Source organism: Manis pentadactyla, chromosome 5 (genome assembly GCF_030020395.1).
Source record: "Manis pentadactyla isolate mManPen7 chromosome 5, mManPen7.hap1, whole genome shotgun sequence".
In the NCBI taxonomy this organism is placed as follows: domain Eukaryota; kingdom Metazoa; phylum Chordata; class Mammalia; order Pholidota; family Manidae; genus Manis; species Manis pentadactyla.
Window position 1 is genome coordinate 104,974,008 of NC_080023.1, and position 25,240 is coordinate 104,999,247.

Genomic DNA, 25,240 nt, shown 5'->3' on the forward strand with positions numbered 1-25,240 from the left:
GAACTAAATTATTTAAATGTTAACCATCGTATTCTTTTTCTTTTAACATAAAGAGGTGTGGTTGAAGAAACTTCAAACAGTATGGAACCTGGCGGAAAATCACATTTTGATAGGTATGTCCATGCCTCTAAGATGCAGCCGCAGTCATCTGGATCTCTCAGATCAAATGCTGGTGCAGAAAAAGGCAAAGAAATTGCAGCCAAGTTAAACATCCATCGAGTTCATGGGCAACTTAGGGGTCTTGATACAACAGGTAGGACTCTACAGCAAATATTTTTTCTTTGACATATTAAATGTAAGAGGATTTTGCAGAAGGAAACATGATTATTTTCCTTTGAATATTGCTACAGTTTGAATATCTTATAAGAAAAAGGTATTTCTGCGTATGTTAAACACATGATGTTTAATTATCCATTACTCACATTCTAAACAGAATGTAAGGTAAACTTTGATAGGAAGATTAAGTGGCATGGCCCCAAATTGGAAACTGCTTTTATCTCCCATCTGTTATCTTCATGGTATCGGCTTGCTCACTGTAAAACAGAGAGACTATGATATTTATAGTCTTTCTCACTTTTAAAAATTACTCTGTTGGCACAACTGTATTAAAAATTAATTTCAGTGTCAAAAGTAGATAGTCGAGTCTGTAAAATACAGTGGCAATAAGAGTTCTTGGTAGACATGGCTATGCCTTTTAAAGTCCCTGATGAGATAAAAGAGAAAATTAGGGATGTCACATACTTTTTCAATATTTTCGACTCAGCTGTGTGCATATGCTCATTTAGAGGATTAAGTGATATTAGATTGTCAGATTGAATCCAAAAAAAAAAAAAAAGAGTTTTTTAGTCTTATTTGAGATGATTACTATGCTAGAATTTCCACGTGGGACAGGTTACCAGTCCTGAACAAATGATTTCCTTTAATTAGCTTACCATATTCTGTAGGCTCTGAAGTTGCCATCATTCCTGCCTATATTCTGGGTCTATGTAACTGCTGTGACTTTCTCAAAGCTTATCTCACCATCCTTGTATTTCACAAAAGCATTTGACCTGAGGATTCCTAATAGAGAGACTTCCCATGACTACCTGAGACCTGCAGTCCTAAAACTGCTGCAAAATACAGTGGCTTGAGTATAAAAAGGCATTTCTCAGCTCTGTAGTTTGCACTGGTAACTAGTTTATACTTGGGTGTTGTACAGTCCATAAGCAGTAACCAAATATAATTTTAAAAGGTGCTTTATACAAAAAAACTCACCAAAGAAAACACACCCAGTAAAATTCCAAGGTATACACTGTGTTAAAAAGGCAGGGAGAAAAGAAATGTAAATGCCTTTGCTCGTATGTATGTAAAATATCTGTGAAAGGAGACTCAATAATCTAATGACATTTGTTACTTATAGGGAGAGGAAGTAGATATCTGGGTGTGGTGGTAGGGCTTTTCTTTGTATACCCTTTAATACTTTTTGGAACTTTGGTCTATGTTAGTATATTACCTAATCAAAAAAATTTAAATAAAATTCAAGTGAAATTCTCACCTTACACCATACACCAGAATAAGTTCATGAAATTTAGGGCAAATATAAGAAATCATAGAGAAATGTAGGTGAATATTCTCTCTCATCAAGGAAGACTTTCTCATCATAAACAAAAAGTATAGTATTTCATGTGGTGGAATATTACATAGCTATTAAACAACATCTTTGAAGAATTTTTAATGACCTAAGGAAATTATGGTTTCCTGTTACATGAAACATGTGAACCAAAGCTGGGTTTGTAAAATGCTTTCTGAAAAGTTAGAAGGAACCTTACTTCAAATGTAAACAGGTTATCTCTCGGTGGTAAATCTACATGTGTTTTTTAAAATCTTCTTTTTTGCTTTTCCATATTCATTATCTGTAATCAGAGAAAGAAATGAAAAACAATGGTAAGATAAATAAAAACCTCTGTCAGGCATTCAGGATGTCAGTTTCCATACTGCATATTATAAGTGGTGGAATTGCAGCCATGTCTAATGATGAATCTGTAGTTACATAAAATATATTAGCATAAAGCAATCTTTTAGTAAAAGCTGTAATTTTCTTAGAAGATAATGGTTTTCCTAAGGCTGGGTAATTAATAAAAATTATTTTTTTTATTTTGTAAGATGATGGGGAAGTATTTAAAAAGTAGTTTACTCTGAAGCTAAATTATTCAGGAGCTTTCTTTTTCATTCAGGAGCTTTTTACCTTCACATTTTTTGAGTACCCCCTAATCTTTCTGAAATGAATTCACCCTGCCTGTGAGCAATTATTTGTTAATTATGGAATCTTTTTTTTTTCTCCCTCTTCAACATGATTCTAATACTTTTAAGTATGACATTGGACAGCATTATTTTAGAAGTTGGTTGATTAGTCTGCTCTTCTTGACAGAATAAAAAGATACCTTTTCAAGGCAACCACTGTGCCAAATGTTTACATTGTTTGTTTTTAAAAATACACAAACTTCTGTCTTTAAAAATGGTTGTTTTGTTCTCTTTTGATAACAGATATGGGTACCTGTGCCATCACTGCTATTCCCTTTGAGAAGTCCAAAGTTTTATTTACTCTTGAAGAATTGGATGAGTTTACTTTTGTAGATGAAACTGATCAGCAAGCTGTTCCAGATATAACTCGAATGGGTCCCAGCCAAGAAAAATGGGGTTGGATAATGTTTGAATGTGGACTTGAAAACTTAACCATAAAGGGTAAGCATTTTTTTAATTCTGTTTAAGTGGGGGACAAATTTGCCCCACATTGCTGAGATGTTTTAAACAATTGTGACTTTCAGTAACACAAATCAGCATATTTAAGCAAAAACTGTGGTACCTGGGATTATTTACCATGTGACGAAAACTAGTACAAAATCTCAATGCCTGAATGAAAAAAATTTGTGGTTCAAAAAAAATTCCCAAATAAAATATAAAGCCATTGAGCTTTTGAAAGTTTGTATCTTTGGAATCTGGATCTTATTTGTAGAGCTTTGCTATGTAGGATGAAAATACTGTAAATCCTTTATTGAGTGAGACTGACTTATATTTGTTTTCTTTTAGATTATTGTAAAAATAGGAAGGCTGAATTGTCTGTAAGACTTTTAGGTTTAGGCTTATATAATAGTAGTTGTGTATGCCTACAATTCCTTACCTGACAATCCAATCTTAACATTACTTTTATAGGTAAGGACAAAGTTTTGGTGAGGAAAAAAAAAAGATCTTTATGAGATTTCTATTTTTTATTATCTTTATGGATGCTGTAGAGTAGAACATTGATACACAACTATTATTAACTAAATTCTTCCATTTTTATAGGAGGAAGACAGTCTGGTGCTGTTTTATATAATACTTTTGGAATTATGGGTAAAGCTAGTGTCACAGAAAGGGGTGGAGTGCTGACATCCAATAATTCTTCTGATTCTCCAACCGGCAGTGGCTATAATACTGATGTCTCTGACGATAATCTTCCTTGTGATCGAACAAGCCCTTCTTCAGACTTAAATGGAAATTCTGTTTCAGGTGAACAGGTTGGTGAATTTCTAATAATAATAATAATACTTTGGAAATATAACAGGAAAACTACATACTCAATCCAAAATTAATTTCTGGAGTGTATTTGCTTGTCCTTCCATATTTTGGATTTTGCTGAAATGGTATTTTGATTTGATGCATATTTCAAGAGTTTAATCATAGTTTTCTTGTGAGGTATTTGGAAGTATTTGAAAGGTGGGTGGGGATTCACACTTTAATTAGGGAAATTAAAAAATGTGGTAGCTCTCCCTGGACAAAAGAACTGGAAAGAGCCTAGCTACTAAAATACTAGACAAACTTGGACATCTTCTTGATGTCTCTGATCCTACTTTCCTTGCTGAAAGTCCTTGAATTTTGTCGCATTGCTTTCTTTGAGCTCTCTGACTTTTCTTGGTCCATTCCCTTATGTAGTTCTCTGTCCCTTAAATGTTGGTGTTTTCTCATGTTTTTTTTCTTGGCTATTCTTCTGTTCTGCTGTTTGTCTACTCCCTGACTGACTTCATTTCCTAGTCGAGCTCCATAATTTGATGATACTGTTCTTTCCAATTGGCTATGTCTTTCAACCAGAATTACAGAATTGTATTCAATGCCTTTTTTGATACCATCATTTATACCTGCTATAGGAACCAAAAATTCAATGTAAAACCAAGTTTATTATTACTTTTCTTCACATTTATGTAATTATAAATTACATAATTCTTCGCTATTATAATTAGTTGCTCATTATCTGCAAACCCTAGTCCCTTCTTAAAATTTCACCTTCTTTAAGACTGTCTTCTATATCTTGGTATACCCAGTGTCTGGTTCACAGCCCTTGTCTGAAACCCATGGGCTGGATGAATTTGAGAAGCCAGATTTTTTCTTTTAAAAGAAAAGTAATATGCTGTGTGTACTACATGTTACCTAAACTGCTAATGGAATCTGCGATAGCACTCCATCTTGAAATATTTAAGTATTTCTGCAGCACAACTTTAATAAAAACCCCAAGTAGAATAAATAGTCTCTTATTAATTCAGATTACATTTTGATGCCACATTGACAAAAAAAAATAGATTTTCAGAATATTGTGGATTTTAGAATTGCAGGTAAGGGAATGTGGACTTACATTTAGTGCCTCCTGACTTTGAAATTACTATGGTCTCTATTTCACATTGTCTTGTAATACTTAGTATTCAAAGCTGTTTTGTGGATGCTCTTCATTCCTTAATCATCCCACAAGAAAATGCTAATCTTTTATTTATCTTGACCAATAATACATAAAAGTTAGAGTCCTAGACGTATGTGTAGCAAGCGCTTCACTTTTTGTGTCTTTAATATCTTATTGCCGCCCTGCATTCTCAAGAATGGTAATTACACATTTAAAAAATATTATTCCTATTTCTCAACATAGATTTAGATTCCTAACATATAAGATAACAGAGTTTTTTATTGTAGAGTGTTATTTATTTGGACACGGGCTGAAGTATATTTCTTATGACACTTTATTGTTTGAAATCTTCTATTAAAATTGAATTGAAAATAGATTTCAGTAGGAAGCAGAAGCAGAAGACCTTACTTCTGTTACTCATTCTCCTCCTTAGTAGTTGTATGACCTCTGGCAAATTACAAAACCTCTTTCTTGCTTTTTTCATCTGGAAAAAATAACATTCAACTTCCCCAAACAAATGTGATTAAATGAGGTGATCAAGAGAAACCTTGTAGTTCTAAGATCTTGGATTTGTGATTTGTTATAATATAACAGTTTTTCAGACTATGTTTCTTGTAACTTCGAGGATCCACAGATTCTTCTCAGAGTCAGGGTTAGGATGCTCAGCAAGGTTTATGTGATCTTGTATATAAGGGTGCCTCAGTGGAACTTGATTTGATGAAAGACTTCTGTGCTTAAAACATGAGTATCTGTACTAGTGATTTTAAGGGGCTATATGTTAATGAGGTTTGGTCATCTATTTTACATAGGATGAAGGAGTTGAATCTGATGATTTGAAAAAAGATCTACCTCTGATGCCTCCACCTCCAGATTCATGTAGCATGAAGCTGACCATCAAGGAAATTTGGTTTAGTTTTGCAGCTCCTACCAATGTGAGATCTCCTGCACATGCATTTTCTAGGTAAAAAATTATAAAAATGTAATACTATCCCTTGATGTTTCTTTATTTTAAAAGACATAATATTGTTTCATTTACTTTTGAATTATTTTTCTGATTATCTGGTATTAGGGTTGCCTTTTTTTCATCGTTCCTACTTCATACTTTCTGTAAACATTATTCTCAGCTTTTTTGATGCCTTTTCTTTCTTAAGAGGGCTTTGGTTTTACTTTCATATGTCCCCCTACCATGAACTTTTTACTCTTTTCGCCTCTAATAGGCTTTTATGTTTTTCTTTCTTTTCTCCTATAAACTCTTTGCATTTACTACTTCTGTGTTTGTAATTCACCTGGTGGTCAAAACAAAAAGTAATTTTGCCTAAGTAAAATAGCCACTAAGTCCATCAGGGATGGAAGACTGTTTGAAATACAAATCTTAACACTCATTTTTATAACTTTTTTTTTTTTTATTTTAAAAGGCAGCTGAACCTTTTAAGTACTGCAACTCCAGCTGTTGGAGCATGGCTTGTTCCCATTGACCAACTCAAGTCATCTTTAAACAAATTAGAAACTGAGGGAACCTTGAGGATTTGTGCTGTTATGGGATGCATAATGACAGAAGCATTAGAGGTATGTCTGTCAAAAATACAACATACTATATGTACACAGTTTACTATTGAAAATGACCCCCTATTGTTCATCATTTGAAAATATCAGACCTACAAGTTGTTAATTACTGGATGTGTTTTATTTGTAACATCTTTGATATCATTCTAAATCTGTTGTTTTTGCTTTATTTCAGAATAAAAGTGTACATTTTCCTCTAAGGAGTAAATACAACAGACTTACAAAAGTTGCCCGCTTTCTCCAAGAAAATCCTTCGTGTTGACTGTGCAATATCTTACATCACTACCTGCACCAGGCAAATTACTCCATCATTGACGATGCTACAATGGTGAGATACTGAAGCCATATGTTATCTTTGAAGAAGCCTTTATTCTGTTGAGGAGCGAAACCACAGGGTTTGAGATGCATATGGGAAATCCAGCAAAAAAATATGCTTAGAAATACAGTCATATAGACCTCAGTCGGCTCAGATTAATGATTGGAGAATTGCCAGCATGAAGGTGTTAGAAGCTATGGCTATGGATGAAATTTATAGGGATGATGTGTTGAGTGAGAACCTGGTCAAGAATGGAACCCTGAAGAATACCAAAATTAAAGGAGGGTGGAGAGGGTGGGTAGAGTATAGAGTGCTAAAGAGGCAATGTCTCAGGAGCCAAGGGTATAAAAGAATTTCAAGCAAGAAAGTAATCACCAGAGTCAAATTTCACAGAAATGTTTAATAAAATGAAGACTACTTAATGACTGAGGAGAGAATATATAATTGTACAAAATAAATATGGTATATCCCTGCCCCTAGACAAGCACAGTGGAGGTAATATGTCCTGTCTAGGGGTTTAGAGAGTAAGGATCTTCCTTCTCCTCTGGAAACTTCTCATCAAGAGAGAATACATATCACTGTTGTTACAGAGTGATGGACTTCCTGCTTTGGTGACATTAAAGAAAGGTTTAGTTGCACTGGCAAGGCAGTGGATGAAGTTTATTGTGGTGACACCAGCCTTTAAAGGAGTTAGCCTACATCGACCAGGTCAGCCCCTGAAACCTCAATCTGCTGTGGACCATGAACATGAAGATGGACTTGGGCTAGACAATGGAGGTGGTCTTCAAAGTGATACCAGTGCAGATGGAGCAGAATTTGAATTTGATGCAGGTAATTTTATAAGTATTTTTAGCTAGATCTTGCACACTTGTAATATAGTACATGTGAAAACTTATCTGGAGTTGACATTCAAGAAAATGTCTGATGATCTGTAACACACTTACTCTTTTGAATTATTTTAGCCACTGTCAGTGAACACACAATGCTACTAGAAGGAACAGCCAACCGGCTTCCACCGGGTAGCTCTGGACCTGTAACCGGAGTTGAGATAATGAGGAAACTTTCTAAGACTCATACTCACAGTGACTCGGCATTAAAAATAAAGGTACATTATTGCAATTTTTGATTAGTTATTTAGACTTACAGAAAAGACTTAAACTTTTGTTATCACAAGTTTAAATATTAGGTATATATTAGGTATCCACCCCAAATATTTAAATAGTATTTTTATGTTGAAATTAATGTGACTAGTAACTTTCAGTGTACACATTTCTTTGAAAATTATGTCATCAGTAAGTAATTAATATCAAATAGGGACTACTTTAACTACCAAGCCTTAGGGCTGTCTTTTCAATTTTCAATTTGTTGAATATTGTATTCAACAAAAGACAGTATTGAGAATGCTGTTCATTTTCTAATTGTTTGAATGAGAAGCCTTTTAGGTAATGCATGATCTATATACAGTTGGAGTTAGTTTATTTTATGTTTTTAATGACATTGTTTTGTTTTAAGAAATTTAACCAATCCTTGATAAGACATATATAGCAAAGAGGTTGACTACCACCTTGGGAGCCAGACTGCCCTGGTTTCAATTGTGTCTGTGCCACTTAGTTGTTTTGTGACTGAACAAGTTTTTAACTGTACTACTTCTCAGTTTTCTCACCTGTAAGGTGGAGATTACAATAGTAACCTCCTTCAGAATGTTGTTATAAGAGATAATTGAATTAGTACATGAAAAATGCTTAGAACAATGCCTGACCATAGTAAGCACTTCATAAGTAATTTGTTGTAGCTGTGGGTTACTTATTTATTTATTGGTAGTTTCCTTTTCTGAGCACTGAAAACAACAGAAAATTAATATTTTAACTTTCTTTGAAAGTCTGGGCATAGACTTGCATTAATACCTAGAATTTATATGGTAAATGATTGCTCATTTTGACTATATTAAAATAAAAAGTTTCTGTACAGATTAAATAATAGAAACAAAATGGAAACACTTGACAAAGGGCTAATTTCCTAAATATAAAGATCTCTTCCTAATCACTAAGAAAAAGAACACAACCAAGTAGAAAAATGGTTAAAGGCAATTTAGAAATATATACACACATATGAAAACGTACTCTCTTATAATTAAATACATGTAAATTAAGTGAGGTTTCCATTTCTACCTATCAGACTGAAAAAAGCTAAAACATTTGATAGTGAATGTTGTTGGTTAAGATGTGAGAATATGGACACTCTCATACAGTATTGTTGGGAATGTAAATTGCTGCAGTTTGTATCAAAATTTAAAATGTAAGGCCCATTCACCCAGTATGTCCATGTACAGGAACTCATTCTAAAGAAATGAATGCTCAAGGACACATGTCCAAGAACATTCTTTACAACACTATTTATAATAGGAAAATAATGGAAACAACGTAAATGACTAACCATTTGAGGACTATGTACCTTGATACAGATACATTTTAGGAAGACTTCAAAGGAGCTTCAAAAGAGCTCTAAGTATACATGGAATGGTCACCAGAGTGCTTTGATTAATGTAAAAACAAAATATAGGGCAGTATGTATCTGTGTTTTTAAAAAGGATAAATATACATATGTATTTATATAATCATAAATTATTTTTAGAAGGATAGATGAAGAGAGGTTGGTCAGACCTGTGTGGGCAGGGATCCCCACAGACTGGAGCTCAGGGGATGTTTTTCATTGACTAGTCTTTTGTGCTTTTAAAATTTTTGTTCTGTGAAGGTATTGCTCTTCTATTTTTAAAGACATTCAGTGATAGTTTGATATACATTTTTTTAAAGTCTGGACTATCGGGCTTATTTCTGCAGTGTAGTTAGAAGGCAAGGACACTTAAATCCTCAACCCCTTAATCTGTCTCAGACTTTTTTTTCTGATTGAGTTTTTCTAAATCCTCTGATCATATTCAGGTGTTTTGCTATTAATGCTGTTTTCTTGCAGAAAAGCTTTTGACCATCCTTTTGTTTATGGATTACAAAAGTCCTCCAGAGAATTGAAATTGCAGATGCTTTGCTTCAGATCTCTTCTTTTCAGGAAGTTTCTGTCCTGGTAGCCTTTGTACTGTGTTTTAAACTGAACTCTAAGCTTAGATGGGACAGAACAGATAGACATTGGACATTTCTGTAATTTGTTTTTGTTTTTGTTTTTCCTTAGGGAATTGCTAGGAATTCCTTTTGGCATATTACAGCTCTACAGAGAATCAATTCTTAACACAGAAATTCATTATCAGGGTACTAAAAAGGGTACTTATAGTATTAAGAGTTTTAGTATAGAACTTTTGCCAACAGAAATTCCCTCTTCAGAATTCAAAGGGAGTTAATAATCCATTACTAAAATAAGTGAATGATAATAAAGACTGTCCTTTATATTATTCTATAATGTCATAAAATGTTTTTTTGAGATTCACCACAATTCTAGTCGACACAATCTGTTTTGGTGTTAATGTAAACAGTAGCCAGCAGTAATAGTGATTGTAGTAATCAGCAGTCATTTTCACATACATGAGAGCAAGCCCTGTGTTGGTCCTTATGTAGGGCATTCACCCATATCATTCTCTGAGCTATACCAGTGGAGATACTGCCACAGATTCTCCGGTGCATGTTGGACGTGCTGGGATGCCAGTTAAGGAGAGTCCAAGGAAAGAGAGCCTACTCAGCTACCTGACTGGAAGCTTCCCAAGCTTGCACAACCTCCTGGAAGGGACTCCTCAAAGAGGCAGTGCAACTGTGAAAAGTAGCTCACTAACAAGAACAGGTATAGCCTCAATTTTGACAACTACAAGTTTACTTGTATGGGGGAATTTTAAAAACAAAAAGAGGACTTAAGTTTATTTAAATATGTACTTTGTTGGACGTATTTTGGGAAACTGTCCTGTGTGAAACTTGTTGGTGTTCATGCCCTTAGTTTGCATTTTTAAATTGCATCTTTGATGTTACTGTCAACGTAGGCATCGGATGGGATGTTGTCAAGGCAGCCAACAATGAGTTTGCCCCCATTATCATAAAAGTAAGTTATTTATTAATGCCATAAAAGGTAGATGCTAACAGTACCATGTACTGAGTTTGAAAACATCTGCAAAGACAGATAATCTAATCTGACTTTTCAAAAATAATTACATAAACCACATTTTCTCCTTAGTACATAAGTACATACTATACTAAGTAAAACTTTATTTTCAGGAAATACAGTGGCTACTGATATGTTATCTGAACACCCTTTGCTGTCTGAGCCATCATCTGTGAGTTTCTATAATTGGATGTCAAACGCTGTGGGTAATCGAGGCAGTGTGGTACAAGAATCTCCTGTTACAAAATCAGGACACAATAGTCTTCCGACAGGTATTGAGTTATCATGTTGTTTTGCTTAAGTATCTAAGGGGCACAAGTAAAGTTATAGAAAAATTATATTTTTCAGAGGATGGTCGAAAAATCTCAATCGCTTAAGTACTATTTATTTAGTGGAAATTTGCCCATTTATGAAATGCCTGTGATAGTGTTGCAATTGAGAGAACTGTAAGCAGTCACTTGGGTTCCTGTGAAAAGGCAACTATGTCAAATGTAATATTATATGTAATTTAAAGATTATGAAACTGCCATTGAATGTGGCTGGTTTAATTTCAAAACACCAAAGGGAGGTAAAGGAAAAAAATGTAAAGTATAATTGCAACATCATATACCTACAATGCAGAATATATTTTCAGTTTATCTGGAGTCCTCTGAGACTTGATAATTAGCATTCTTATACTTTCTATATTTACTGAAATATTTAAATCTAAAGGGTCCTAAGAGTAATAAAGTAAAATACTTGCCTTCAAGAGGAAAACAAATGAAGGCAATTTATTAATTTTAAAAGGATATGTATAAGATGCAATAAGACTAGCAGGGAATTCACAAAGAAGTTTTGGTGGCTATTTCCAGGAATGTTGAGTGGAGCCAGCCTTCATTTTCTTTTATTTTTTTATTTTTTATTTTTCAAATTTACTAGATGTGTGTATTATTTTACTGTTAAAAAAATTTTTTTAACTGATGGACAGTGACTGCAATGGTATATGGGGGAGGACTCAGTAATAAGGGTGAATGTAATAACCACATTGTTTTTCTTGTGAAACCTTCATAAGAGTATATATCAATGATACCTTAATAAAAAATATGTATATTTTTAAAAAGAGTATGTGAAGTAGACTTTGATCCTAGTTACCAAAGTCAGCTAAAATTGAACTGTGAAACAGCTATTTGAATTGCTAGTAAATTCTATTCAGACAGAAAATATGAAATTTATGAAATGTAGATGATATGTGACTACTCAGTCCTTTACTTTTTCCCTGGTGTGTGGGCCAGTTTTGAATCTGGAACTGATCCTAATTCTAATTGTGTGCTGGTTCTGACCACTCTCCTGTGGTGGAGGGACAGAAGGATGGTGCCTCCTCCAGCTCTTTGCACTTTCTGGTACTAGTCTCACTGCTACAAATAGTTTATAAATTTCAGGAGACCCGGAAGGAACATTTTCTCTGTGTCACAGGTCCTTTGCCTGGAAGTTAAAGGATAAAGGGAGTTGAGAGGGAAGAAATAGTGCCATTTCATTTTTGCTGCACTTTGGGAAAGCGTAGTTGGGAAGAAATGTATATGTGGGATTCTGTGACACCTGTGGCTTTTGGCCTGCTACCACTGCTTTGTGCAGCCCTACTACTACCTGTGACTCTGGTCCTCTGTGCAGAGCAGGTGGGATATCAAATGCTTTTCAGAGATCTTCCAGCCGTAAAATTCCGTATTTCGGACTCACTGGCTCTAGTACAGACTTCATATATGAGGATGATGTGATATTTTCTGAAAATTTAGTTTGATTTCATTGTTTATTTATAAGCCATATCTGTAAGTAACCTAAAATTGCTGGGGTTTTTTTGTTTGTTTGTTTTTCAGTTAAATGGTCTGGTAATACTACTACAATACAGGCTTCATAAATTTACTTTGCTCTACCCTTTAATGTTGTTTTTATTTCCTCATAATTTCTGTCTTATTCTTGAACATTTACTCTGTTAGGTGTTGCACCCAATCTTCCCACAATACCTTCAGCCTCAGATTTCAACACCGTCTTGTCTAGTGACCAGAATACTTTGGACGGAACACATTCTCAGCACAGCACTAGTCAGGATGATGTGGTGGGTGCAGAAGAAGCCAACCAAGGGTTTCCTGCGGTGCAGCTTGCTGACGCACAGGTGAGCCAGCCTGCTTTCCCCTAGGTGGAGTGACCTCTCATTAAGCAATACCTAGTTGGAATCATCACGTACTGCGTGTCTTGGAATTATAGTGTTAAGTCTTTTTTCTTTGCTTGTCAGCCCAAAGCCTATGTGCAAAAAAGGAAGAGCCTTTGAAAAGTACACTTGGTTAATTACAAATGCAAATTAGGCAGAAGAGTGGCATATAGTTAGATTGTCTGATATAGTAACTTCCTTGTTATTTGGAGGTACAGATTGGCTAAACATGACTAGAAAGTTAAATTTAATCATATCCTATCGTCTGTAGTCATACGTTCAGACTTTGAGCAATAGGAGGCACTGAAGATTACACAAGTAGCAAGGAAGTGAGGCTCTGAGCTTAGATGGTTGTGGCTTTGATAAAAAATACTGTGGAGGTCTCATTAATAGATAAAATTTGGAGAGCAAAATCCTTTGAAATGTACTTTTTAGTCTGAACAGAAGGCAAGTGGGAGAGTGGGACATGAGTATTAAGAGGTATTATTTTTTTCAGGATTAGAGAGACTCAAGCATATACAAACTTAAGAGGAATTAGGAAGTTCCTGACTGAAAAAAGAGAAAAGAAGGGTAAATTGATAGGACAAGATTCAGAAAGGGATGAGAAGTGTTGGACTTTGGAGTCATTTATAGAGAGAGGTCCTTTAGACATAAAAACTCTTGGGAATTTTTAGGAGGCAATAAGGACAGTTCACAACTATTCAGGTATGTTTGTAAATTGGTAGCTTCAGTTTTCTCTTACAGTAACAGGCAATCTGTATTGAGAAATGTGTCTGGCACTTTAATTTGCTTGAGATTTACTTCTCCAGTATACACTGGAATACTTTTTAGGGACTTCTCTTTTTTTTTCAGGGAGAACGGGAAAAGAAATATTTCTTGTTTTGTTTTGGCCTATTATATTAATTGTATTTATTAGCATTCAGGTCACATTTTTAGAGAAAACTATACTATTTTACATATAAAACCCTAAAATCCACAATCACAAATATTAACCAATACAGTAAAAAGCAGAGTAAGGTGATTTAGATATGTGTAAAGATTAGAGCAAACAGGAGTGGGAGAGCTCTCCACAGACTGCCAGAAAGATTGTCAAATGGTGCTGAGGTCCTAGTTAGAGTTTAGGTTACTGCTGGGGTACTACTAATGGATGCAATTATACCATTTCCTCTTACTGTCCTTAGTAGCTCAGCTTTAGGAGTAGAAGACTATTGATCCAAAGCAAACATAGTAAGAGAAATGAGGGATGAGATATAATATACCATTTAGGAAGTTGTTGAAACGAACTTTAAGCCAAGATTACAGGTGCTCAAAAAGACTGTTAAGTTTTAAGCAAAATTAGAGCTATATGTATTATATGAGACCTTTTATCTTTTTTGCTTCACAGTACAGTAATAATACATACTGAGGTAGGATAAGAACCACAGTAAACGGTAAATTAAAAGTTGAGCTAATATGAATGTGTTACATCTTCTAGGTTGTTTTCAGACCTCTTCTGAGCCACACAGGGATCCAGTCCCAGGACACAATGCCACTCTGCTATCGAATGTATTTTGGAGAACACCTTTCATTTTCAGGGACTCTGGACTGCCTCAGAGCAGATATCGTGGATTCAGACACAGCCAAAGAGAGAAAAGGCAAAAGAGCAAGAAGGTGTCTTCTATTGTTATCATATTTATGTAAAACTTTGTACAAAGATTATAATACCTGTTTTTTAACTTTGCTTTCTTCTATTACTGAGAAAGTAATTTGATATCTTAGTGAGAAGGTAATTTCCATCTAACAAAAATAGTAGCCACATTTTCGTAATACCCTGTTGATTTTCTGATCATAATAGGTTATGAGGCCTATTTTTAGGCATATTTTTGTTCCCTTCTAGCCTCATGTAGAAGGATCAGCCAAAGTAGTTACATTGATATATATATATATATTTGGAATTTATTTACTACAAAAGTTGAATTTTTATGATCATATAGATTGTAGTTTTATATATTATAATTTATTCCTAACCTCCTTTCTGAGTTAACTCGACTTAGAGCAACAGGTAGTATTTTCTATTAGGAACAGAGCAGAAGTCATATTGAGAGTATAGCCCTCAGAAACAAATACACAGGAATGCTAAATGTAGTGTGGTGAAAGTTAGCCATCTTTTACGGGGATTCTTTGTTTTCACGGATAGTTCTTCAGTGTCTTCCCTGTTTGAATAGCAAATAATATGCCCACCAGTAAGATGTGACCCATCTTCTGTGAACTTGGAATCTTTGGTGGGTAGATCTCGCTAAAGTATATAGGAATAGTGGAATATGGACACAGGTGGCATTTACGATTAGGTTTTGGCAACATTCTTGGTTTCATCCAATTTGTGGTTTTCCAGGGTGGTAAATTAAGAGTAAAATGCACATGTATTTAAGTGAAATAGTTTTCATTTGAAATATTATATTTAAAATTTAAATCAGTTTTTAAAAATTCAATGGCAATTATTTATAGAAAAATATATACCTTTCTCTTAATTTTGTTTCAAGTTTTATGTCTGAGGATTTCCTAATGACACAGGAACATGGAAATTGCATTGTGTGTTCCGTGGAATATAAGACAGTTCTTGCTTTTCATAATTGTGTGGTACCATAACAATGATCATGCAAGCTGAAACACTACAAAGGGACCTTAATGATTATTAAGATTAATGGGGAAAATTACTTATGTTTTGTGGTCTGGAAAAATGTTTGTCAAAACATTAAAAACTTTCTTACTGTTTATAAGTGTATAGGGAATAGGAAAATGAAAATACAGTAAAACTAGTATTTAGTATATTGTAGTGAAAACATTAGAAACATTGAGAATGAGTGTTCTAAACTCATCAAAGGGTAGTTTGAACAGTGCTTGCTCTAAGTCGAGTTAACTCAGAAACATCATGAAACTTAAAATACAGAATAAGCATCTTTTCTGTGCCTTGACAAAATGTTATACTCTGTTCTAACTATTGATCAGTTTCCAACATTTTTCACTTTCAGTGTCATGAAGTATCTTCATGAGTTCCTTTTACAGGGGTATGTGTTTTATTACTGTTTATCATGCTCTGCAGATACTGCATTTTTCACAAACTGAAGATCTTTGCAACCCTGTGTTGTGCAAGTCAAGCAGTGCCATTTTTCCAACACCATTTGCTCACTTCATGTCTCTGTGTCACATTTTGGTAATTCTTGCAACATTTCAAACTTTTTGTTATTACATTTACTATAGTGATCTGTGATCATTGATTACAACTTGCTGAAAGTTTAATGATGTTTAGCATTTTTTAGCAGTGAGGTATTTTTTAACTAAGGTCTGTCCATTTTCTTTTTAGACATAATGCTACTGCATACTTAACAGACTACAGTATTAGTATAAACACAACTTTTACATGCATTAGGGAACCAAAAATTCATTTGGCTTTCCTGCAATACTTGTTTCATTGCGGTTGTCTGGAATCAAACCCATAGTATCTTTGAGGTATGCCTGTACTCTGAAGTTTTTTACTGGCCTCACTTTCTTTGGAATATCTGTGACCTTTTTGTCACAACCATTTTCTTCTTTATGCCAGTAACTTTGTCTTCACTGGGTTCCTCTGGTTGCTTATCTAGAGTTTCTAGAGCAGTGGAAGTGTCAACATTTCCCCAGTCAGCCATTTCTTATATAACTCTGTTTACTTAATTGAATTAACCAACAGTATTATCATTTTAGTTTTGTTGCTGAGTTTTTATCTTTGCTGTCCAGTTCCCTCTTTTGATTATCCACTTTTGGAAACTGCCATGCAGGTTTATCACGAGGAGGCAACACAACTACCTGCTTTATTGTCTGTGCGTGAAATGAATAACAAATGTGTATTAACCAATCCCTGACAGACTCTGGCAGAAGGAATGTGATTAGTCAGTGATCATGATATACATCTGTTACTTAGTGATTTGTGGACTGAAAAGCTATCAGCAAGTTTATACTTTAGGCAGTTATTCACAGTAAATTTTAGTTAAAAATTTAAACCATGTTGTTGGGGGACTGGTGTTACTAAACTAAATCATGTTAGCTGAAATCCATTCACACTGATATTAAATGTGGACACCAAAACATTAATACTTACTTATACTCCCTGATTAGAGTTAAAAGCTCTGAGTTTAACTTGTGTTTTTATTTGCAATAGCTAACCATATAAATATATATTTTAAAATGTAGTAAATGTTTGTATATATATACATGCATATAGTATATGTATCATACATATAATGAGCTTAATACATAATTCGATTTTTATAGGTATGAGGTTACAGTCTACTCATTGACTTACTAAATGCTGTATGGTAATGCCACAAAGCAGACCCTCCTCTGATGACACTTTTTATGTTCCCAGAGAGTTTCTTTGAGTGACTTGAACTTACTGCCTTTGGTCTAGCCAAACTTAACACTCCTTTTAATTTTTCTACTATTACACAAACTTTGAGTTCTCTACAGTCTTATTTGTAGCCTACGGTTCAGTTTTCTCAGATCTCCTGTAATTCCACTTTAGCTCATTTATTTGGAGAACTTTGTCACATCACACTTTTCCTGGTACTGAATTTCAGTTGTGTCTGGGCATTTTTTGTAGCACATTGTTCATTCTGCTAATTATTGTACATTACTATTGGGTTACAGTTTCTTGTATAAACATATACAACTCTCCTAGACTATAAAGCCATGAGAGTTATTTAATCATTTATCATAGCATCCTGCATGTAGTAAGTCCTCACAAATATTAGTTCCTTTCATCTTTCTTATCTCCAGTCAAGATAGTTGAATATATTAGGGACTTAATAGTTACTTAAAAATTTTAATTATAACATTGGCTCCAGAGTGCCAATGTCTGTTCTTTACCTGTCAGGCCACTTTTGCTTTAAATGATTACTTCATTATATATCCAGATTTTTCCCCTCTTTCATTTGAATCTCCTCTTTTTAAGACTTTCTTGTCTCCCTTACATGTTTTCAAGTCTTGTTTTTGCATGGACTATTTTAATCTCTTTTGAGTCTTCTCTCTCCTGTTAATTCTCAAAATCCAGTTTTTCCTTCTCCAACTGCATGCTTATCATTGATTATAGGCTTCCTTTGAGCTTACGCATTTTCATAAATTATACTACAAAGTGGGATTTTCCTTATTAAATAAGAAATACTAGCATTCATTAAGGAATTAGTCCCTAATTATAAATTCTTTAAGATAAATTGAGAACACCAAAGTTGCTTCTGTTTTTTTTTTTTCCTCAACAGAAAATAACCTGTTTTTAATTTGACCTGTATGGCTACATATTCACATTTACATGGATGAAGGGGAAAAATAATACTTTTCCATAATTTTGATGTTGAGGGTTATTACTGGTAATTGGTTTATGGAAATCTGAGACATTTTGGCTTTCTAATATTAAATTCACTATACTATTCCAACAAGAAAATTTGTAGATAAGCAAAAAGATTTACCAAAATTATTTTTATAAAGATTTTGGATTTTCTGTGCACTTTTAATTTTGTCTCAATTACCTTCCTCACCACTTTCAAATTATGCCAGCAGGCAATATTTATAGCCATTCGAATTATATAAAATGTAATGAAATTAACTATGTAATCCATATATTTAACAGAGGGGAGAGGATGGTTAACGGAGGTATCCTAATTGACCATAGTTGACTTTAAATTCTAGCACCATTGGAGTGTACCATCTGATGGCAAGAAAAGCCATTTTCTCACTTAACTGAAATCATTTATGTAAGTCCACTTAGTTTTTGACTAGTCAGTTATAGATTGAGATCAAGAAGGAAGACTTGAGGTCTAGTTTCCAATTTATAAAAGGTTGGCTTACTGAAAAAGCATATTCTAGTTCAATTTCTTAGAATTGTTTTAAATGGCTTATAGTATACTTCACCTTGGAGATTATTTCACTGATAAATTGCTAAAGATTATCTGGTTCTGGGGAAAAGGAAATAACTGTGTCCTTTTTTTCCCCCACATTTTTAGGCAAGGCCATATGAATCTTCCTCCACTTGAATTCAAACCAGCATTAATGTTGGAAACCTTCAGCCTCAGTGCTGTTGTAATGGAGAAGTCGGTGTGCACCCCTCAGAACTCTGCCAGTGCTCTTTCTTTTCATGATCTCAATAAGTGTTACTATAATACCTTTCACTGCAACTTTACTATTTCCTGTCAGTCAATAAGCCAGCATGTAGATATGGCTTTGGTTCGTCTTATTCATCAGTTTAGTACAATGATAGATGACATCAAAGCAACTCAGACTGACATTAAACTTAGCAGGTACACAGCTGGATCAGCTTCCCCAACACCGACCTTCAAAACCAGAAAACATCGGGACTTTCGTTCCTCTGACTTCAGCCGCAGTTCTAGAGGAAGTCTTAATGGCGGCAACAGAGTAAAGGGACCAACAATGAGAATAACAAAAAGGAATCTCGAAACAAAAATTCATTAGGCAGATCTGAAAGAAGAACTTCAAAAGTGTCTAGGAAAGGTTCCAAAGATGTGGTGGATCATATGACTATTCACATGGATGACTCAGACTCAATTACAGTGTCAGAACAAAGTGAGCCTTCAGCTGAGTGCTGGCAGAACATGTATAAATTGCTGAACTTCTATTCACTCATCTCTGATCCAACAGGAATATTGGAAAAGTCTTCAGAAACATTTGGACCAGCAGGTAGTGGATATTTTTATATTTCTAAAGTTTCTCTTCAGAACAGTAGTAATACTAAGAAAGACAGTAAGGTGTTCATCATGTTTTTGTAATCGTATAAGTGGATTATTGAAATGAAGAACAATTGACAATCACCCAGGCTGGGAAATAGCAATGGCTATCAGGTATTCTTCCACCCCATTCCCCATCCTTCCTAACCCTTACTCAGTATGGTGTTAGAGAATTCAGACAGACCTGCTTTCAAATACCTGTTTACTTTCAGTGTGACCATGGGAAAATGTTAAGAATATTTTTTAAAACGGCTTTGGCAGAGAAAAGAAGGAAGAGGGCTGTCTTAGGATGTGAAGGAAAGAAAGGTTCTTCCTTGATGTTTAGAGTGTCCTCATTTTTGCAGTTTTTATGCCTAAACTCATATATTTTCATTTACTTACAAAGGAGTTCGGAGCCCAACAGAGGCAACCTGTAAAGTTGTGTTTGAAAATGAGCAAGATAGTAACAGTCTGACTAAGACGCAGAGGAAACGGAGCTTGGTAACTTCTGAACCTCAGCACGTTACTCTAATAGTGTTTGGGATTGGCATGGTGAACCGCACACACCTGGAGGCCGACATTGGTGGCCTAACAATGGAATCAGAACTGAAGAGGATCCATGGCAGTTTTACACTTAAGGAAAAAATGAAAGGTATGATGGTGTTCTCATAGAGCAGTACTGCTTTTCTGAAGAAAGCCAGTGCCATGGCTCCCAAATTCCTACTTTGCAGTTTTTCTTCAGAAAATGGAACTTCCTGTTTATATGGATCAAGAGTGCTAGTTTACAGTTTTTTTCCTATTTATTTTTTTAATTTTCCAAGTTTTCTTCACTAAGTATTCTGAGATTTAAAGTGTCATTAGGCTATTGAATGCCTTAGTCTTCATTCATGCATGAATGGCATGTTAAATTGTATATTTAGCATTCTTTCAATTTTGACATATAGTCTGTATTTATATATGAAATAGAAAGTAGCTCTGAATAGTTTAAATTTTATCATAACTTTAAAATTATCCTTTGTAGCTGAATGTAGGAATGAACTGCAATTATAATACAAAATGCAATTTTCTCATTTCCTGAATTCATATAATTATTTTTTTCACACTTAAGATGTTTTACATCAGAAGATGACTGAGACATGTGCCACTGCTCATATTGGTGGTGTTAATATTGTGCTGCTTGAAGGGATTACACCAAATATACAGTAAGTGTGTCAACTTTTCTTTTTTTCTTAAGCTTGTTTGTTAAAGTTTTGTAGGAAACTTAAAATTGATTGGATGAATCCTATACCTGCTGAGTTTTGAGGTTTATATACATAATGTTCTCAGATACTGTGATTTGTCATTAAGAATATCACCAAATGAAATTTTTCAGAAACATTTTTTCCCTTCCTAAAATTGGTTTATTAACTCCCTTCCCCTGCTGAAAAACGGACTCCCAGTACATAGTAAGATTGTGAAACAAGAAAAATGATTACAGTGCATATAAGTTAAACATAAAAGATAGAATAGATCACATAATTCAAATAGTTAAGTAAAATAAATTTATAGTCAATATACACTCTTAATTTTATGTTAGGTAGTCATTACCAGTATTCATGCTGGGTTTCAAAACTTTCTTGTGCCATTTTTTTCTTTTAACGATTTTAACAGTGCAGCCTGAAACCTTTCTAATAGTATAGGTAAACTTTTTACAGAAAGATACACCATGTCATTTTTCTTTTGACTTTCCTGTTACTTTTTTTTTATAAATTCTGCTCTTATTACTGTTCAGAATTGTTCTGATAATGGTTACCTTTAAACATGACATTCATATCACTAATCTATTATCAATACATTTAACCATTGACTTTGTTCATTAATTTATAAGTATATGCCTTCATGTCTGATTTCCTTTAAGTGGAGCAGTGTGTTTTTTCATTACAACAATAATAGTATTCACAACAGTAATACAACTCCTTTTGAGTTCCCGGACCGATTCCAATGCGTGTGTGTGTGTGTGTGTGTGTGTGTGTGTGTGTGTGTGCGTGTGTGTAGAGGAGGGGGTCTTCCAATGCACAACACTGACCAATTCTCAAACACCAGCAGGGTGTCCGAGAGCTCAACTCATTTCTGACGCTATCTGCCCAGAGACAGTACCAAATACCCCACCATAAGCCCTCCATCCTGCAAGATAGCCCTTCATGCCCCACTTGACACCAGTCTCAAGCCCCAGGCAGTTCCCTGTGCTTCTGACCAACCAGCTACAGATTGGAGGTTCTGACAACCTCCCCCTCTGAGGTTCGTAAATTTGATGGAGGGGCTCACAAAACTCAGGAAAACTCGTTTACTATTTTAATAAAGGGATACCATAAAGGATACAAGTTAACAGCCAGATGAAGAGATGCATAGGGCAAGGAGTGTCTATCCTTGTGGAGTTTGGGACCTGGCTCAGTGACATGTGGAAGCTTTCTAGTTCCTCAAGAACGAAAGCTCTCTCATACAGAGAAGCAGGATCCAGGAGAGTGATAAGCTCTTCTCAGGGATTTTGTGAGGGCTTCATTGCATGGTCATGATTGACTAAATCATTGGCCATTGGCTGATTCAGCCTCCAGCCCCTGCCCTTGGGCTGGGGGGTGGGGCAGTCCAAAGGTATCTCATTAACATCACAAGACACCCATTTCACCTTTAAGATTCTGCAGTGTTCTCAGGAACTGTGGATGAAGACTAACCTGGAAAATACATATTTGGTCATCTGAATGACCAAATATGTATTCTTATGACTCATTATATCTCAAGCAGTTTTATGTTGTAACTACAAAGTGTGTTATGATAATTTGGGTCAGAACTTGATAATTTTCTGTTTATTATTATTATAACTAGTTAATGGTCTACAATCATCCTATAAAACATCTATCATGCTAAATACCAACTGAATAGTGGATTGGTTCAGCCTTTTGGGAGTTAAATATCAGTCATAGATTAACTTGACCCATTACATAACTATTCATATTTTAAGCATAAACGATATGAAAGCTGTCTTGGGGAATATTTATTGAAACGGATGTTTGTCTCACTGTATAGTTTGACCTATAATCTGGAACCAAAGAGTGTATTTCATTATAGGTGCCTGAATGGTGTATATCGGATTTCCTAGGCAGTCTTTTGAAGGAACAGGCAATTCCATCAGTTACTTGTAAGAAACAAGATCTTTCCTTTTATTCAGTATGGGAGAAGTGGTATAATAATGTCACAGTTGCAATCTTAACAAGTACATCATATGAACCAGGAGCCTCACTAGATTATTTTATTTAATCCTCACCGCAGTGCTATGAACTGGGGTGGTTTTACCCCCACATTACAGAGCAGTCTATTGAGATTAAGAAAGATCAAAGCTTAAATGTTTAAAATGCTTAAAATTGTACTTTTGGAAAGAGTTGCCTGACCATTCTACCTGACCATGCTGCTTCTCAGACCTTGGGTTCCATCATCCCTTTGTTGACTTTAAATTTAAAGTACCATGGTTACTTTAACCTATTCAGAAAGCAAAACAAATTTCTTTAGATGTCCTATGTGTTTTATTTACTCTGTCCTCCAGGACCTCTTATCTCTATTATCTACTCTCTCTCAAGAAAAGGGCTTCAAAGGTTTCTAAACTTGTAAAACATAGTATTTATAAAACAGATTTTTATATAAGTATTACATAGTTAATATTTCTTGCCTTAAAAAAAAAACCCAAGCCAAGATCCCCTAACTTTTTATTTGAAAAGTAAAAGTTATTAATTACTCACTGCCAAACTCTAGTGATATTAAGACTTTCTGGGTTTATTCTTTGGCTTTTCATTTCCAATTCAATTAAAAGGAAATGGAAGTCAAAATAATTGAAAACGTTCTTTGAGGGAAAACTTTAAAAGTGGGAAATAAAAGTTTTCCAGATGATTGGTCATTTTGTAACTAATTTATGCATGAATGTTTACTTGCTTACTTTTTCTTTCCTTGCTTTCTCTTGAATCTTCACCTGTAGACTGGAGGATTTTCCTACATCTCCTACAAGCACAGCCAAACAAGAGTTTCTGTATGTCATATTACTCTTTTTCATGGGCTTTATGATTAACATAGTATTGAATAGTTTTAAAGAAATATTTAGATTATCTGAATGGCTATGAATGTATGTAGTCATTATTTTGTAGCTTTTATATAGACCCTCTTATAGATTAAAGCTACTGGTATTCAAGGAAAGCACACAGGTAAGGGTCTCGTTTTTGGCACTTCATACCTTGCTTTATTCTGAAAGACTGTGACACTATATAGTTGTTTTTGCCTTTATTTTCCCCCTTTTGTGGTTGTCTAGCAACATTGATCGTGTGGCATATGTACTTTTTTTGCTTGTTTTTTTTTTTAACACCTGTTACCTTACAAAATTTATCACAAATCTTTGTTAATGTTTGATGTGGTAATAGAAGCTAGAAAGTTTCACTTTGCAGAAGAACTTTTACTAATTGCCAAAATAATTATTAAAATACTAATAGATGAATATATCTATGTATCTCAACCTTACAATTCCATTTTTAAGATGGGGAGTGTTCATTGCTCTATTGGTAGATTTTATGTATGGCTTTTACTATGTGAACTTTTTTATTTTGAGTGGCTTGATTTGACCCATGTACGTCTAATATTTCGTGACGGTGAGCTATACTACTATAGTGCTATATTTAAATATTCATCATATGAGTTGTTACCACCATGACAAATTAATATCTTACTTAGCATTGGTTATTTCTTTGAACATTTTCTATAAAATTTGAATATACTGAATAAGTAGATGAATTTACATTATATTCCATGCTGGTAAAATTATGATACTTGGTGAGATTTGTTTGTGTCTCAATAAAAAACCATAGACAAAATGTCATCAATTAATAGCCCTTTGGGATTATCTGTGATATGTATCACTTCATCAGCCAACTAGAAGTACTAAAAAGAATAAATGCACTAATATTAAATTAGAGAATGAATTATTTTCTGGAAAACACCCTTCTTCCATATTAGTGTCATCTTAACAGGTACAGAAAATAATACCTGGTTCTACTAATCATAGTAGCTAGAGAAGAATTAAAGTAAAATTACAGATAACTCATCATTGTATCATAAAATGTTTAATTCCTCATTCTGGGTCTCCTTACATCTTTAACATGTGCAATTTGACAAGAGTTAGTCAAATATCGTCTACAGTTTCTGGCTCAGGGTAGGACTATCATGTTGTTCAACCCCAAGTAACACCTCTCACAATGGTGAGCATCATTTACATAGACTCCTGTTGTGAATGGTGCCCTCTGAAGTTGGGCAGCACAGAGCCCCTGAAGTCCTCAACATTACAATTTCCGCTGGGAATACCACAGTAGGATCTGTAGTAGGAGGGCAATCAGCCCAATTAGCTTTCCATTTGGACTTTGGGTATATAACTGAAAATCCAGTGTTGGGTATGTGCTTTTGTAATCTAAAGTGGTATGTAAGCAGATATATGTAGATTTTAAAGGTAAAACAATGAGGTAGGTGTAGAATTTCTTGACTGTCATAATGAGACAGACTTCCTTGTAAATGTATGTTTCATTTCATTCAATATATGGATGCTATTCACAAGTAGAAAGCCATTTGCATTTTAGCGCCATCTGAGTGTTCTGGCTCATGCTGAAATTGAATTT

At 34.5% G+C, this 25,240-nt stretch overlaps 1 protein-coding gene across 1 annotated transcript in view; it reads left to right on the forward strand.

Annotated features, from left to right (window-relative positions):
* Positions 1–25,240, forward strand: part of LOC118928599 (bridge-like lipid transfer protein family member 1) — a 179,059-nt gene that overhangs the window by 67,890 nt on the left and 85,929 nt on the right. Inside the window, 17 exon segments of the mRNA XM_057503269.1 lie at positions 54–253; positions 2,524–2,721; positions 3,322–3,533; positions 5,494–5,645; positions 6,100–6,250; positions 6,423–6,575; positions 7,154–7,394; positions 7,526–7,668; positions 10,124–10,343; positions 10,769–10,927; positions 12,626–12,801; positions 14,312–14,487; positions 18,846–19,258; positions 19,261–19,536; positions 19,969–20,214; positions 20,671–20,764; positions 23,563–23,613. Coding sequence (XP_057359252.1) covers positions 54–253; positions 2,524–2,721; positions 3,322–3,533; positions 5,494–5,645; positions 6,100–6,250; positions 6,423–6,575; positions 7,154–7,394; positions 7,526–7,668; positions 10,124–10,343; positions 10,769–10,927; positions 12,626–12,801; positions 14,312–14,487; positions 18,846–19,258; positions 19,261–19,536; positions 19,969–20,214; positions 20,671–20,764; positions 23,563–23,613 — 3,261 coding nt within the window.